Source organism: Pleurodeles waltl, chromosome 9 (assembly GCF_031143425.1).
Source record: "Pleurodeles waltl isolate 20211129_DDA chromosome 9, aPleWal1.hap1.20221129, whole genome shotgun sequence".
Classification (NCBI taxonomy): domain Eukaryota; kingdom Metazoa; phylum Chordata; class Amphibia; order Caudata; family Salamandridae; genus Pleurodeles; species Pleurodeles waltl.
In genome coordinates this window covers 892937902-892953504 of record NC_090448.1, presented here as the reverse complement: position 1 = coordinate 892953504, position 15603 = coordinate 892937902, and the positions used below count along the sequence as shown (strand labels likewise).

General features: G+C 39.4%; 1 protein-coding gene across 2 annotated transcripts in view; it reads left to right on the top strand.

Annotated features, from left to right (window-relative positions):
* Window positions 1–14697, top strand: part of ASB2 (ankyrin repeat and SOCS box containing 2) — a 256837-nt gene extending 242140 nt beyond the window's left edge. For both annotated transcript variants that reach the window (XM_069208232.1, XM_069208231.1), the window contains one exon: window positions 6922–14697. In XM_069208232.1, coding sequence (XP_069064333.1) covers window positions 6922–7064 — 143 coding nt within the window. In that variant the 3' untranslated portion in view covers window positions 7065–14697. The remainder of the gene's footprint in view (window positions 1–6921) is intronic.
* The last annotated feature ends 906 nt before the right edge of the window (window positions 14698–15603 follow it).

Here is a 15603-nt window from a genome sequence, read left to right as displayed (position 1 = left end):
ATATTATTTGATGCCAGATTTGAAGTAGGAGAAGGTTTTGGATATTTCCACTACCTGAGATGTTTGGAATTTCCTGCCCTCTTTTCCCAATGTCAGCTTGTCTGGCAACACAAAAGACATTGACAATCCCTTTGTGAGTGTGCTCAGACAGAGGTTTTGTTATGTGTAAGTGTGGTAGGTAATAGCTCAGCTCCTCTCTGAGAAGGCCTATCCTGCCAACACCTATTCCCTCCTTTATTCCACTGTCTTGGAGCAATACACAAAGGCCAGTTGCCAGCTACACCTAGTCACGTGACCCAGGAAACAGGTTGCAGGCACCAATTGTTCAGAACAAGAAAATGCTAACTTTCTAACAGTGGCACTTTCAGAACTGTGACTGAAAATAAATCAAACTTTACTACTAAAGAGGGGTTTACATCACAATTCTTTAGGCACCAAACTCAATATTCCTACCTGCTACCAATAGAAAGTTAGCACTTATTAAATGTAAAAGGTAAACCTATGTTATCCTATGGCAGAGGGAGGCCTTGCAGTAGTGAAAAATGAAATTAAGACTTTTCCCTACTAGGACATGTAAAACTTAAAAGTACTTAAAAGTACATATCCAGCTTGTTAAATACACTGCTCCCACACAATGGGCTGTTTAGAGCCTACACTAGGTGTGACTTATATGTATTAAAAAGGAAGCTTTGGGCCTTGCCAGGTCAAAATGATAGTTTAAAACTGCACACACATGTCACACTGGCAGGCCTAAGCCATGTTTAAAGGGCTACTTAAGTGAGTGGCTCAGTCAGTGCTGCAGGTCCACTAGTAGCATTTAATTTACAAGCCCTGGGTACATGTAGTGCCACTTATTATGGACGTACATGTAAATTAGATGTGCCAATTGTGTGTAAGCTGAATTGACCATGTTTAAAGGAGAAAGCACAAGCACTGTAGCAGTGGTAAAATGTACACAGTGATAAAAGGTAACAAAAATGTCCTCCGAAAACAAGAGGGTGAAGGTAAAAAGTTTGAGAATGCCCTGCAGAAAGGGCCATTTCCAGCATGGCGTAACACAGTCCAGCAAGGAATGCAAGCACAACCTGGGCCTGAACAAAACTTACAACTCCAAAGGTGTACTGTATGCTACAAGGAGTCATGCTTTTGGTGGACAGAGTGGTGTAAACCACTATAGAGACGAAGTTGGCCCTTAGCCCTGATCTCACCCTCTAAAATAACTTTCTTTTAAAAATCCCATAATCATTATCAGGGATACCCCAGATACTATGATGGGGAATCTGTGGCACCAAAAGCATCCTACAAAGTTGCCCCATAGGAGTGGCCTAGGCTACCCGCACAGTAACCATTTCAAGAATAATTTGTTTCCTTTGAACCTTTTATGTACTGTGTTTAGTTATGTGTAATTTGAAGTAAAGTACTTTTTTTCAGAAGCACAGGCTGAACATTCAGTTATTAACTTGCATCAGTTGCTTTATTGTGTTCCAAGTCTCTGATCCTCCACTACCTCCCTTAGTAAGTCTTAATGAGCTCAAATGCTAAAGGGATGCATTTAGTGCTCAGGTTTGGGTCCTGTAGTAAGGTTAAGCAGCAGGACACCTGTGGTAAACATCTCTATTATGGTCTAAACCCCTGAGACTCCTGAAAACATTCCCACGGCCTTAAAAGAAATGAAATGTGATTACACTGCCCATTTTCTTTGCTAGACAAAGCGGTGCCACCATTTCTATATAGCCATATACACTGGTTGCATGGCCTTTGTGTCTAAGCACCGATCTCTCATTTCTTCTTGCTTCAGTTTCATGCATAGGGAACGTGAACTGAACCCTAACCGTAAACCAAAACATGTACACTAACCACATAGATATAACAAATTCACTCTCTTGGATGACTGTGCTATATGTCCAAAAAAAGTACTTGAAATAGCTCATCTGAGCCCCGCACTGTAATGTGTGGGCTTTACTTAAGTGGCTTGTAATGTTTCTGCACATAATTCTGAAAACAAATTACATTTTAAATCCTACTGACCTTAACCTCAGTTGTCTATCTCTTCATTAACTTTCAAGGAGGTGCGATGTGTAGTCAGTCCGAGTTGAGAGAAGAGGTGGAGAATTGCAGGGACAGGGTTCAGCTGTTCATTTGAGGGTGATCACATCAGACTGTTCTGGACTTGAATTTCAATTCCTTTCAGTGTCAACTAAAGCCACCCCTGAGTCATGTCACACCACAGCAGTTTGTGCCAAGTTGCAGCTGGTCTTAGCCCCTGCTGGTGACTGCTGCCGTCATACTGCTAGTAATAGTGTAGTACTCATGTTAGACTTATTGAATTGCCTGTGACTTGATACTGCTACTAGATTACCAGGTGAAGTAAAAAAGCTGCTACTGCTGTCACTGTCCTGATGAGTTCCACTACTTACCAGTATGCATCTAGACTTTTGTTACCCATGTAATATGCAATGGGGCACAGTGTAAGTGCAGTTAGGTTAAGGCACTGATGTTCCACATAGTACACGGCAGCCAGTTAGTATTGGTTCTACTTTTTCAAAACGGCCTGTAGACCTAATGATCTTGTAATGAGGCAGATGGGATATCCACCACATTGTAGGTCATGACAAGAGGGGTGATTTATGGTTAGCTTACCTAAAAATAACTGGTGAATTTCAGTGTTTTTTATGTTTTTCTTTGCAATTTTTTAAAAATGTATGTTAATGTTTGATAACCAAAGTCAATCAAACTTTATTTTAACCTTTAGAATTTTCAGTGAACTTCTGATTTTTTATAATATATCACACCCAACTGTAACTTGCACCTAACCTCTAATTTAGAGCTAACCTCTACTGTACATAAATTTGGCTATGCACAGCGAGGAGTGGCTGAAACACCTCAACTATGGCAAGGCCCAGTGCTCAATCATCAGGGAAGTTTGACTGCAGGTCTTTGGCCAGATGTTATCCCCAGCCTCTTGCTAGCCACCAATCCCTGCAGTGTATGGTCTGAGCCATGGCATAATTGTTTTGCATGATTGTTGGTTGTTATAAAAATTTCAGACCTAGTTCTGACTCTTTCTCATTGCAATCCGAAATCTCAAGGCCACAGGTTGATCTTCATGTGCTTTTTGACCTGTTTGCTTCAATTTAGCTCTGAAGAATTAATTTCAATGTACTGCAATGATACTTCATCAGTCTTGTAATCCCAAATGAATACATGCCAGGATGACCCCTTTTCAATACTTGGTTGAGGAGAGTGCAGATTACATTTAAGAAATTCATGTTTGTTTCTTTCATCTAAGATGAGTATAAACGTTTCATGCAAGTGACTTCTCGGGTAGTCCTCAGATGACATATAAGCTGTAGGCACTTTGTTTACTTCTGTCTCTTCTTCATAGCTCAAAGTGTTTATAGTTGTCTGCAGTTTTCTGCCTCCGGGGTCTACTTGGTTGGGTCTTATGACTTTTTGTTAGGGCATCTTGAACTGTTGCCTTCTTTCATGGGCCTCCTCTCTTGAGAGCTAGATACAAAATGGTATCTGCACAATGGTGGGTCCTTGTTTTCAAATGTTTAGAATACATTTTTGAAGCCTTCTGAATGTGTAATCAATCACAGATATCAGAAGGAAGGACTTTTGTGAGCATTGCTGTGCCAAAAACAGTACTGTGAATCCCATAGGTTGTTTAAAACTTCAAGTTCAATAAGAAAACTGATAACGTGGTGCAGCTTTGAAAGTAGACCCAATGTAAGAAGAACAAAAAAGAAAAGTGTGGAGTTTGTTTTAGCAACATATGCCGATTACCATTTTTGATACTACATTTGGATTTTCAGCTCTTGCACAATTGCTGACCGAGACATCCATTCAAAGTGCCACAATAACAAAAACAACCACTGCAAACCCGCTACATTTTCATTAAAAGGGATATGACAGGGAAATGTATTGTTTTAATTCGTTTGAAAGTATCCATGATGTAAATAGAAATAAATAGTCTGAATGGTATAATTACATTTTAGCGTCTGCAAGTTTTATATCCTGTAAGTTTTCCAGTCTCAGTATTGTGAGACTAAGGCATGCCAGTCACACTTATGCCTATTTTCTAGGTTACTGGGGATCAGCAAATCATTGTAGACCTCTGCAAAAGTTTGGTTCTTGTGGATGTATTGCTCCTCTTTCAAATTGTTCTTGAGTATCTGACCTTTGAAAGAAGACTACCTACAACAGTAATCTCTATTTTTAAATGCCTGGCATTTTTCAAAAAGCTGGAGTCCATTTCACAGCGGGATGCAATAGGCTCTTCATAAACAACATCAAAAAACGACTCTTGCTTTATCTCTGATCCACCAGTGAACACAAAGGTTCTTTCCAGAGCCACTTTTTTATCATTTAATTTTTTTGTATAAAAACGTTTTGGGCAGTGTTATGAATTAGCGAAACCCCCAGGAAACATCTTAAGCCTACATTTGATGCACCAGTCTGCAGAGCTCCCTTGGCTTCTGAAGGTTTAGGGAAGCAATTTTAAGGGTCACAAAGCCTGTAAATTGTTTCTGTAAGTGTACATTTTAATGTACATATTGTCCTCTGGCCAGAGCCTGCATGCAACTTGCAACTGCCAGTGACCCTTGCTGCTTAAGGCTGTACGGAGAAGTGGTTGGCCACAGGTCCTGGCTTCAGGACTTTACTGAGCACTGTGGTGGTTGGTTGCAGGGCCTGGCCTCTTGCCAGGCCTTGTGCCCAAGCCACCATGTTACCAACCTCTGCTGCTCATGGCAGAAAGACCTGGCTGTAGGCCAGGGCGCATTCACAACCTGCTGTGGACTGAAGGGTATATCCTGGGCCCAACGTGCCACGGGCAGCCAACCCACCTTCAGATCTGTGTACACCACTCATAGACCAATATGGGTTTTCTGAAACTTCCCATGGGTTTGGGGTGGGTTTAGGGTAACATGCCCATGAAGCTTGTACCAGGCTTGTTAGTCCCCAGCTCTAATCTGCAGATATTTGGGGGTGGGGTTGTGTCAGGACCTTCAATTCCATGGCAATATCTGTATTATTTAAACTTTAATCACCAGATTGTATTCCTTTGGGTCCCCTGCAAATGGTTCTGGTGGTCATGGTGTACTCACATCGGTCACCTTATGTGCCCTTTCAATTTGTTTTTCAGGATGCAGGGAATTAATCACTGTGTCCTGTCAGTTGCAATATTTTTCCTATGAATTGCAGCCAGTCAATCAGAGCATTCTAGTTTCGCAGATCCCACTGTGAGCCTGTGGCCATAAATTGTAGAAGCAAGAAAATGCTCCCTTATCCAATCAGATTTGAGTATTCTAAAACTTTTTAGTTCACAGAGCTCTGCAAAACTGGATTTGTGGAACTCACAATTTAATGGGTTGGATACCGCTAAAATGTAACATATTCTTTCCCAGATAGATACACTATTAAATGCTAGATTCTCAAAAACGATTGAACAGATTTACACCAAACCAAACAATGGCAGTTCTTTGAGTAATGGTCTATTTTCATATGTTGGGTTCAATTCTATTTAACTGTTCTTCTTCAAGGAGTAAAGAGTATTTTGAAAGTTAAAATGAAAAATTGCACTTTTGGGACTCCCACCCCTTTCCTTGACTGCCGCTGAATAAATCTGCACGAAACGTACCATGAACAGCGCCAAGTGAATGTATTGTTTTTGGAAAGTTTCATTCAGATTCTTTGATTGACCCCAACGTTACATGGAATACAAAACACACACACACAACCTCAAAAACACACACATTGGTATATAATTCCATGAAGTCTGCAATACCCGAAAAAGCTCCCTACTTTTCTCTACACATGTAGCCATGCATTTTCATAAGTTATTACAGTCGAGTTATGACAACACAAAGGCTCTTCTTGACAGTCAGTAGACATTAGCAAGTGCAACTTACTGAGTAGAACACAAAAGTGCAATGCAACAATTCTAGATAAGGCTATCTATTTAGACCCCTTTCTTCTAAAGGTTCTATCCTCAAAGTCAACAGTCATCCTTCGGTGACCATATAATGGAACTCTTCCTTTCACCCCTTTCCTCTGTTTGGTGGTGGCACTCTTTGTAAATTTCTAACATCCTTCGAAAGTCTAGTCTGGGTTTTTTATCACATATGTAATGGATGAGTGAACTGTTTCCCTTGTGGGCTAAAGGTACCTAGTACCGTCCAATGACATACATTCCATATTGGGACCTATACGGGCACTTGCTAACCATTTGCACACTTCTGATTGTTTGGAACTTCAACAGAGTAAAGCATGTGAAGAATAATCAAAAGGCACAAACATAGGACCATTTATTACACTCATCCCTTTTCAGCCAATTTATATGATAGAGTCCTTGAGTTATGGTACTGCTTTTCCATGACATAATGATATCTTTCTATACATTTCTGTCTTGGACCAGTTTACTTTTTGAAGTTGGTGTCCAGGTTCAGGTGGAAGAAATGGAAAGAAAGAAAGCAGTAATAAAATACTTATTGAGATGTTCCTTGGCATAGTATATGGTTGTTTAATGCACAAGTTAATTTAGAGTGGGGATCATGAATATTTCACTGTGAAAGCTATTGCTACTAGAAGTATCTGTAAGAATGTGGTGTATGTTTGTGTGTGAGTGGTGTGTCTGTTTACACATGTTTGCACCTATGTTTGTGCATGTGTATTTAGCTGCCTCTCATCTGATTGCTAAGGACCTAGGAAATATCCTTATGCCATTGGCAACACTAATTGTTTTTGCTTCTTATCGACGGAATGTTCTGGATCTGTGTTGATAAATGTCCAAAGTCACAGACAAAGTATGCTTGCATAAAAACAATATATACAAATTAATTCAGCTATGCACAGCTATTTTAATTAATGTACATATGTTCAAACATTTGCTGTTAACATAAATCATTTTTCTTTCAGAACCTCCGCGGCCTCTTGCTCACCTCTGTCGCATTGTGGTTCGAAATCACATTGGAAGACACCGTATTAAGTTACTTGACACTTTGCCACTTCCTGGACGACTGATTAAATTCCTGAAATATGATTTTAGTAATAATTTTTAGCTAACACTAGAGATCAGCACGGTCTGTCGCACTGTATGAGGGTAATGTATTTATTACCGATTCTGGCTGTTTTCATAACAACACCCAATAGTTTACAGATTTCCAAAGTCTACGGGATGGTGAAGGCCAAGAGACAATGCACTAAAGCAAAGAGGATCTAGCATCTCGAGTGAAGAGATCAAACAAGGAAGCTAGGTCAATGAGATCCAATCTAACAAAGTGATTTTTGGCCAAGTAGCATCAGCAGATTTTTTCAAGTTTCAGCTTTTGATGTCATAAACTGTTGAAGTACATTTCCATTGGGGAAACCATTGGACTGAAATGGTTACTAATGACCCCATTATCAGTTGTGGTTGTACTCAACTCCTCAGCCCCCTTGTCCCTGCTTCTTTTTGCGGGGGATTTGGGATGGCAATTATTTACGCTAATGACACTAGATGCAAAGCAAAAACAGGAAATTACTTGGATGCAGTTAGTATCATCTGCATTTTCTAATGCCATCAAATAGAAAAACATTAATGTATGTTTCTATAAAAATCTAATTTGTATCCTAATTGTTGTATGAATGTAAAATTTATGGTACAAAAAGAAAAGGAGTTGCTTACTGGGGTCCTCAAACAATATTTATATGAAGAAATGACAACAAGCAATTATTTAAACAAAATGTTTTTGTTCTGCTTATGGAAAATGTTTTTCATCTTTTGTAACATTTTATAGAGGTTTGTTATGAAGGCAGGGGTACTAATTGTATTGGGTATGAATTTTTCAGTATGAACTTTTCAGCATTGGATCATAGCTTTCCATATTTCGGTTAGGTGTGATAAATATTTAATTTTAGGTGGTATTCGCTGTATCAACAGTTTTGGTGTTTTAATATGTCAATTGAATGCAGGTGCCCTGTTTTGTATACATGTATCTAAATTTACATATGCACACACACAGACATCCAAATCTGCCATAAATCTCTTCAAGATTGTAAGAGGGTGAGAAAGAAAACTCAAAGACTTCTGGGCACTGCCTCCTATCGCTATCCCTCTGCACATAAACATGCATGCACACACACACACATACACAGGCCCACACGCCCACACCCAAACACACAGACACACACATGCCGGCAGGCACACACAGACACACACACTTACACACACACAAATATGCAGGCCCACACTCTGAAACAACCAAATGTTATGTGGATAGGGTTTTCCAACATTCTACAACAAACTTGTTTCAGTTATATAGTTAGCATGTTCAATTCTTATAGCCCTATACCAGGCATTCACATAAACAGTGATTAGCCAGCATTGTCTGTCTTGTAAAGTGTGAAACATTCACATAACTGTTTATTTTAAGTGACATTTTATTGAGGCCTTACTAAAAGAGGCACTTTCAAAGTCAAATTGCAGTTGATCAGTTACAATAGTAATCTACTGAATTCAGTTCTAGCAAATGGATTTTAAATGTGTATAGCACATGCATACACCTTGTTCTAGACCTGTGTTTTTCTCCTAAATAATTGTACCTTAGGTTTGAAAATTCAGGAGCACATCCAGCTAAACTAACTACTCACTGCTATGAAGTTTCAATGTAGGTCATCTTCTAATTAGTTAATTGAGGTTTATACTGTCTATTGGTTTCAGGTCTTAATTTCACCTAACCACTAAATTGTCAGTTTGTAGTTGGACAGTGGTAGCCTAATGTTCATACATTTCTAAGCCCCATCTGGATATAGGAGAACCCATTTGTAACTGGCTGATGAAAGATCTGTCAGGATAGTGCAGCTATATACACACTCTACAAAGACTTGGAGCAAGCACAAAAGCACACAGACAAACAGGAAGGAATAACTCATCCAACAATTTTCTATTATGTGAACATGTATTTTTACGAACTATTATCACTAAATGTGGTGTTTCAGTGAGTTCTGTTAAAATAATTTCACTGTAAGATTACCGTAAAATTCATTCCAGAGAGATATGAAAATGGGTTAACTACCAAATTCCCAAAATTATGTTTGAGAAGAAAACTTTTAGGAGAATGTCTTCTGTTAATTGTCTCATGTGGGCCTGTCAGTTTTGTGCAACTTACAATTCCATACGATCATGTGTGCCTTTTTACACCTCGTTATAATGTATATGACTTGAAAATAATATATTTAATATATGAGCGACTTATGTCCTACCCTTATAACCATTTATACAATGCACTTTGCATGGGTGTTTATATATTTAAAAATAAATGCACTACATATCATTTAGACCTGATTAAGGAAATTATTACATTGCAATTAGATTCCTGTATTAGATATCTTCATGGATGTTTGAAATGCTTCCAGAAACCCCAATTTTTCAAGGTCTCGTGAGACAAGTGCTAAAATGTAAAAAATGAATTCCTGTTCAAGAGAAATTAAAATCCTTTTGTGGTTGCCTCTCCGTTGCATAATCTCCATGCTGTAATCTTTTAAATGAACATGAACAGAGTGCCAATTTAGAAGTCACTGCTTCTACTTGACTTACTTACACCGAAGAGCCTATCTTCTGTGTTTTGTAACATACCTTGGTTGTTGTTGAATCCTTCTGACTCAGTTTAAATTGAATTGGGTGCAGGAGAGTAACATTTAGCATCTGGAATAAGACACCAAAGCCCTGAATAAGGGTGGTCCATCAGAGACCCTCGCTCACCACATTTGAAAATATGTCATGATGTCTGACAACCAAAATCTTGGACTTTTGAGTTAAATTTGCCAGACTTTAAACATTTCGGCATAGGAATGGATGAATCTTCTCTAGGTAATTTCTTTATATATTACTATCAGCAAAAAACGTTATTTCACTATGAATATTACCTATTAAAGTGCTAGAATTTCCAGTCATTGTGACAGAACTTAGTCACAATATCATCATTGTATTGAAAGTGAGACCAAAACTGCCATTACTGTACAAGGCAGTTATACAATTTTGTAAGAATTGTGGGAGAAAAGACATAGCCCCAGTGCATGTCTTTGCAGTGGGTAGCTTTAACTAGAGCACATGACAGTACTTCTGTCTTTCAGAACTTAGGGCCTGATTATAACTTTGGCGGAGTGGGTTAATCCGTCCCAAATGTGACGGATATCCTGCCCGCCATATTACGAGTCCATTATATTCTATGGAACTCGTAATACGACGGTTGGGATATCCATCACATTTGGAATGGATTAAACCCCTCCGCCGAAGTTGTAATCAGGCCCTAAGTGTTCTATGCGGGGATCTATCTAACGGAACCCATATCAGCAGAGGGATCCCGCTTACACTGCCAAGATGTAAGGAAGCCAAAAGCACAGCAGCCTTTGTTCTTTTGTGGCCGAGTTTTCCGCTAAAAATACTGTGGCATCTTGACTAAATTGTTAGAATTTGGCAGTGACATGAAGTTTGTGACCCAGTGGCACATCTAGCCTAGGACCCACATCTTGTGATAGTGTTCCCATGTGGTCGGTGCATTTAAACAGCAGAGAAGTAATGCATGGAAAGGTTGAACATGTTAATCCATGGATTTCATTTGGATAGCATTCCATTTGAACCATTTTAGCTTGATGTGCCAATACAGAAGAAAATTAAATACCTACAAAACCAATATTTTGATCCATCTATCATTTGAATGCCAAAATGCTTCTTGGGTTGCTAACATTCTCTTTCTTAATGTGACTAAATAGTTCAGGCTGGCCTTGGCTTGGACCCCTTCTGTAATGGCACAGACACGGAACATAATGAAGGGATGGAATGCTACCCAGAGGAATGCTTAGAATTTAGTTGAAGTTTAAGCATTTCTACCCATCGGAGGTGGGAGGTGCACCCATATGTGAGCCCTGTACCATAGGAACTCACATTGACGAAGAGGACAACAAGACAGAAACATGCCAGGGTTGCATGTGTCCTTTTTCAGAACTTTTTTGGGCTGAGCATTCGAGGTTTATTTGCCTCACCTGGGGTGAAGAGGAGTAGCTATTATTTGCATGTGATTTTCTGTTGTATTTACAATCATAGACAAACAAAATCCTGATCTTGAAGCAAAGACATTGTCTATTTTATTTTGAAACTGAGGCGCTGTTAAAGTTGTTGTTGTGGGATAATGTAAGTTTAAAAAATGTGTATTTGTACAATGAGTGGGGCCTAGATGTAAAACCGAGGAGTGCAAAGCTGAAGAGGAATCTTCTTGCACTTTTGATATGCTTGCTCTTGTGCAATTTACTTTACCTCTTCCTGCTGTGGATTACTCTGCAATTTTGATTTGTACTCACTAAGAGCCAAATGTTTAAAATGTTTACTCACCAAAGTGACATTGAGGTGTGCTAAAAGTGCCATGTGTCTGCAAATAATATATCCAGATTCACAGGATCAGAGCAAAAGAGTATACATAGATAGAGATGGTAAAGCTGTAGAAAATTGGTAAGGTGGTGGCTTTACATTTAATAAATGGGAACAAAGTAGGTGTTCCAAAGAAAGGCCAGGAAAGTGGTCAGTGGAAACTTTGAGAGCACCCACCAAGTAGGAATTTGGTGAACACTCTCCAACATTCCCAATTGATTCCCCACTCAAATACCTACATTATGTTACTCCAAAATAAGATCTCGATGAGTGTGCTTTTAGGATGCAAAACTGCTCCAAACTCTGTTTTAAGGGCATATTGGAACCAATTTTTCTCTACATGGAAACTGCTTGCCATAAGGAGAAAAATTAAGAAACAATAATGTAAATGCACCTTATCTTAAACCTGAAAATTGTTAACTCCAATTTGTTGGAGGCAGATTAGAGGAAACAGACGGAGGCCTGGAATTATACGGTTTTCAGTAGATCGGCAAGCAACTACTGGACATTTTTTTAATCGAATAAACCATGAGTAAATTTCTTAAAATCGTAGGCATAACCTCAACCCGTGTTTCATGACTATATTTACTATATTTGCACAGATGATCTAAACCAAGATTAAAAAGTCACAAAGAAAATTAACAAAAGTAACGAAATGTAATAAGTGATTGAAGAGTGGCTGGATATAGAACTTCAGGAAGAGAAAGTTACAAAGTAAGGAGACCAGGCGATATGTAGGAATAAGTGTGTACAAGACAGTTATAGAAGGGCGGTTGGTAGTGAGATGCTCTTCCATGTCCTCAGTAGTGTGTAGTGATGGAAAGTATCCTTATGTAGGCAAAATCTAGCATTGTTTGCATTTCTGGAGGTCCTGACATTTTCTTCAGTTTTGAAGATCAAACCCAGATGGGCTGATCAAAATTATTAACAGATATTGCCTTTGGAAAGTAATATCAGACAAAAACATAGATGCCTAATAATGGAGGAGACTTTGTGAAGTAGTCCTCCACAAACGGTAATCGTGCTTGCAGGATCATGCTCTCCTCCAGCATTCCTCGCTTCTGCTCTCCATACCTCAACCCCATTGTGCTGGGTTTTGAATCTGGAAACAATGTCACAATTTATTATTGTGCTTGGATGGGGACAGACCTGAAACCTCATTGACGTTTGATGTGACAAACAAGTGTTTAATAATAGGTGCCCAATACCCTGTGCATTCTCAGTGATAACATGAAATGGCAGCCTGTAAAACAAACCTGAAAGCTTATGCAGCAGCATGCTAGGATTCTACATGCTAGCAGCCAATCATAATGGACACAGGAATGGTGCAGCAGGAATACAGCAAGGGTATAAAGCCCCTGAGACCATCACGTGCTACAAAACCGCCTGCAGGTACCCCTTATGTGCACCTAGTTCTGGCCAGTGAACATCGTTCGGTCACCCATTACATAATACTAACTTGGTTTTCAGAGTTGTATTTATATTGTTACCCTCATGCAAATGCCCACTCTAAATCCAACTGGTGTAATTGGCTGGCATAAGAAAAATACAAAAGCCAAGTGGTAATGTGTAAAGAGAGTATCACCAGGCATGAGGCATTCTTGCCATCTGGTGGTAACCATCACAATTTTTTCTAATAGGCCTCATGAAATTTGGGCATCGAAAGTTGCTAATCTGTCCGTCTAAATTGAGAAAAATCTGTAAGAAACGTGTGCTCACCTACAGACTTCAAATAACAGAGCCAGTCACCTCATCAATTTCCACACAAACGTTAGAGGGAAGGTTTGGGAAACAGAAAGGCGGAAGTTTAAAATGGCGTATTAAGGACACAGGGGAGTAAACGGAGGTCATATATCTTCAGTCGTGTACAGAATGTGATGTTCTTTTTTATTGTGCTGCTAACTGTGGTTACTTGTATTGCCCACAGGTGTACTTGCATTTATAGAAAAAGTCGGCAGCTCTGTACTAAGATGTCGTAGGTATGGTGCATGAAAAACAGAATGATTTCCATAACTTGTGGAAAAATCTTGTTTTTTATATTTTTTATATTTCTGGCAATGAAGGGATTCTCTTGACTATTTTTACCGTGACATATCTGGGTAAAGATCCTCCTTTCATCAATTATTATGTTTTAACCGATTTGTATTTCTGTATGGAGTATTTGAGTTGAAAAACATGCATAAAGACAGAAAATGTATATGCTGACACTTACACATGACACTTTCACCAGTATGTTGGGAGCCAATCAGATACCTCTGAGTGAAGTCTATATCTGCTAGCATTGTACCGCTGTGAGATCCCTGTGAGCAAAGGGTGAGAGGGGAGGGTACAGTAAGAGAGGGACAGAGTTAGGAGGAATGGAGTGTCCTTGCTGGTAAAGTCATATGCTGACAGCAATATTGAGCTTGGATAGGTCATTAGTAGTAGTTAGCGCCCACCGTGGAAACCAGAGGTTAATCCAGACAATCTGAAAGCTCCGAAAGCAGAAGTTCACTGATGATGTTAGCCTACATTCTGAGTGCAGTGAAAGTCGGAGGCAGGGACATGCTGTAGACATGAGCAGTTGACCTGAATGTCTGCCAGTAGGTGAGTTTTTGTGGCACTGTAAGGCATTAATTGTTAATTGCTCTATCTTGCCATTATGTTTCATCTCCTTTGGCTTAACCTCACAAATTCCGGGTGTATGTGTATATGTGTTTTAAAAAGTGTGAATTGTAAAAAAACGCCAGTGTCTCCTCCAGCTATTTTAAATAACAAAATGATACCTATGAAGGCTACTGGTTCGGGGGACTTCAATGTGCGAAATGAGTTTCCTATGTTGTAACCACTGCCGCAATATTGACAACATTAAGTGTGAAAAATAATGTTTACCCTCATTTAAAGAGACATCAAGGCGTTCTGTAAACATTTGGGGTGGGGCTGTGTATGCTGAACTGACTGTTTAAAATAATTGCACTACTGGGAGTATTGCAAGGTTTGACCTTTTTGTATTGCACATTTTAAACCTCACCTTTTAATGTTCCAAGCACTTCTACCACTCCCTTTTATTTTTAAGAGATTGTTTGCTTGTTCACTTTGTGTTTTCTTATCTGTGCTGCTGACTGTTTACAATTGATGTGCTGTAATATTTCTAATATATTTTATGATTTAATTAATATTCTCCTGTTGTAAAGGTGTTCTGTGAAACCATTAAAGAGACGAGCAGGGGACGATCTGGCTCTGAACTTGTTCCTTGTATTCAGTCTGTACCTAACATAACAATAATCAATAAAAACTGCTCGAGATGTAAAGAGCATTGTTGGTGTTGTATCTCTTTCACAAAGCGTCCTTCAATGGAATATTGAGGCTGAGTGGCTTTTAAATTAGGTCTTGTGTTTTTATGCAGTGCTGCTTTACGTAAACGGGGTGTAGTTTTAAAGCATGCCAGACACTGCTTAGTCCACAATATTGTCATCCTCTTCTGTTTTTCACATAGAATATAGGTTTGTGGTACCATGTGAAGTGTGCCCCACTCTGTCAGTGAACAGACTCACCTTTGTAGATTGAATTAAACCATAGTGTTCGTATGCTGCTTATAATCAGACATTTCTCCCGTATCCGTTACATATATAGCAAGCATTGGCAAAGGCCATGAGTCTGAAATTGGCTGCCGAGGTTTTAGGATTCTTGATTCATTTGAATGTTTTTTCATCAAGTATAAGAACAACTATTAAAAGATGGGTGCCAGTACAGGCACACAGTTGGAGACATCAGCCCTCCAGCCCTGACACTGAAACAGACTCTTCATGTGGCAGATGTGCATTTGCAAAATGTAATCACCCCACAATGCCTATAGCGAATTCATGAAGTGGGCTGACCTATGCTGACACAGCAACAGACCAAGTAATGAAGAGGGTTGCCTGAAAGCCTCTCTATGTACTCATGTGCATATTTGTAAATAGGTGTATAAAGTTCGTGCTTGTTTTTTTTAAAGATCGTTTTGCGAAAGACAAAAGATCTTTTCTAACTCCAGACTAAAACATTGCGGGCATATTTGTGCACCACTAGCGCTACTGGAGCGTCACTTTTTGTGACGCTCCGGTGGCGCTATGCTGCGCAGCCAAGGTGGCTTTTAGTCACTTTTTGTGGCTTAACGCCACCTTGTAAATACGACCCCTTCACATGCAGTCCTTTGAGAGGAAGGGGTGTGCAATGTG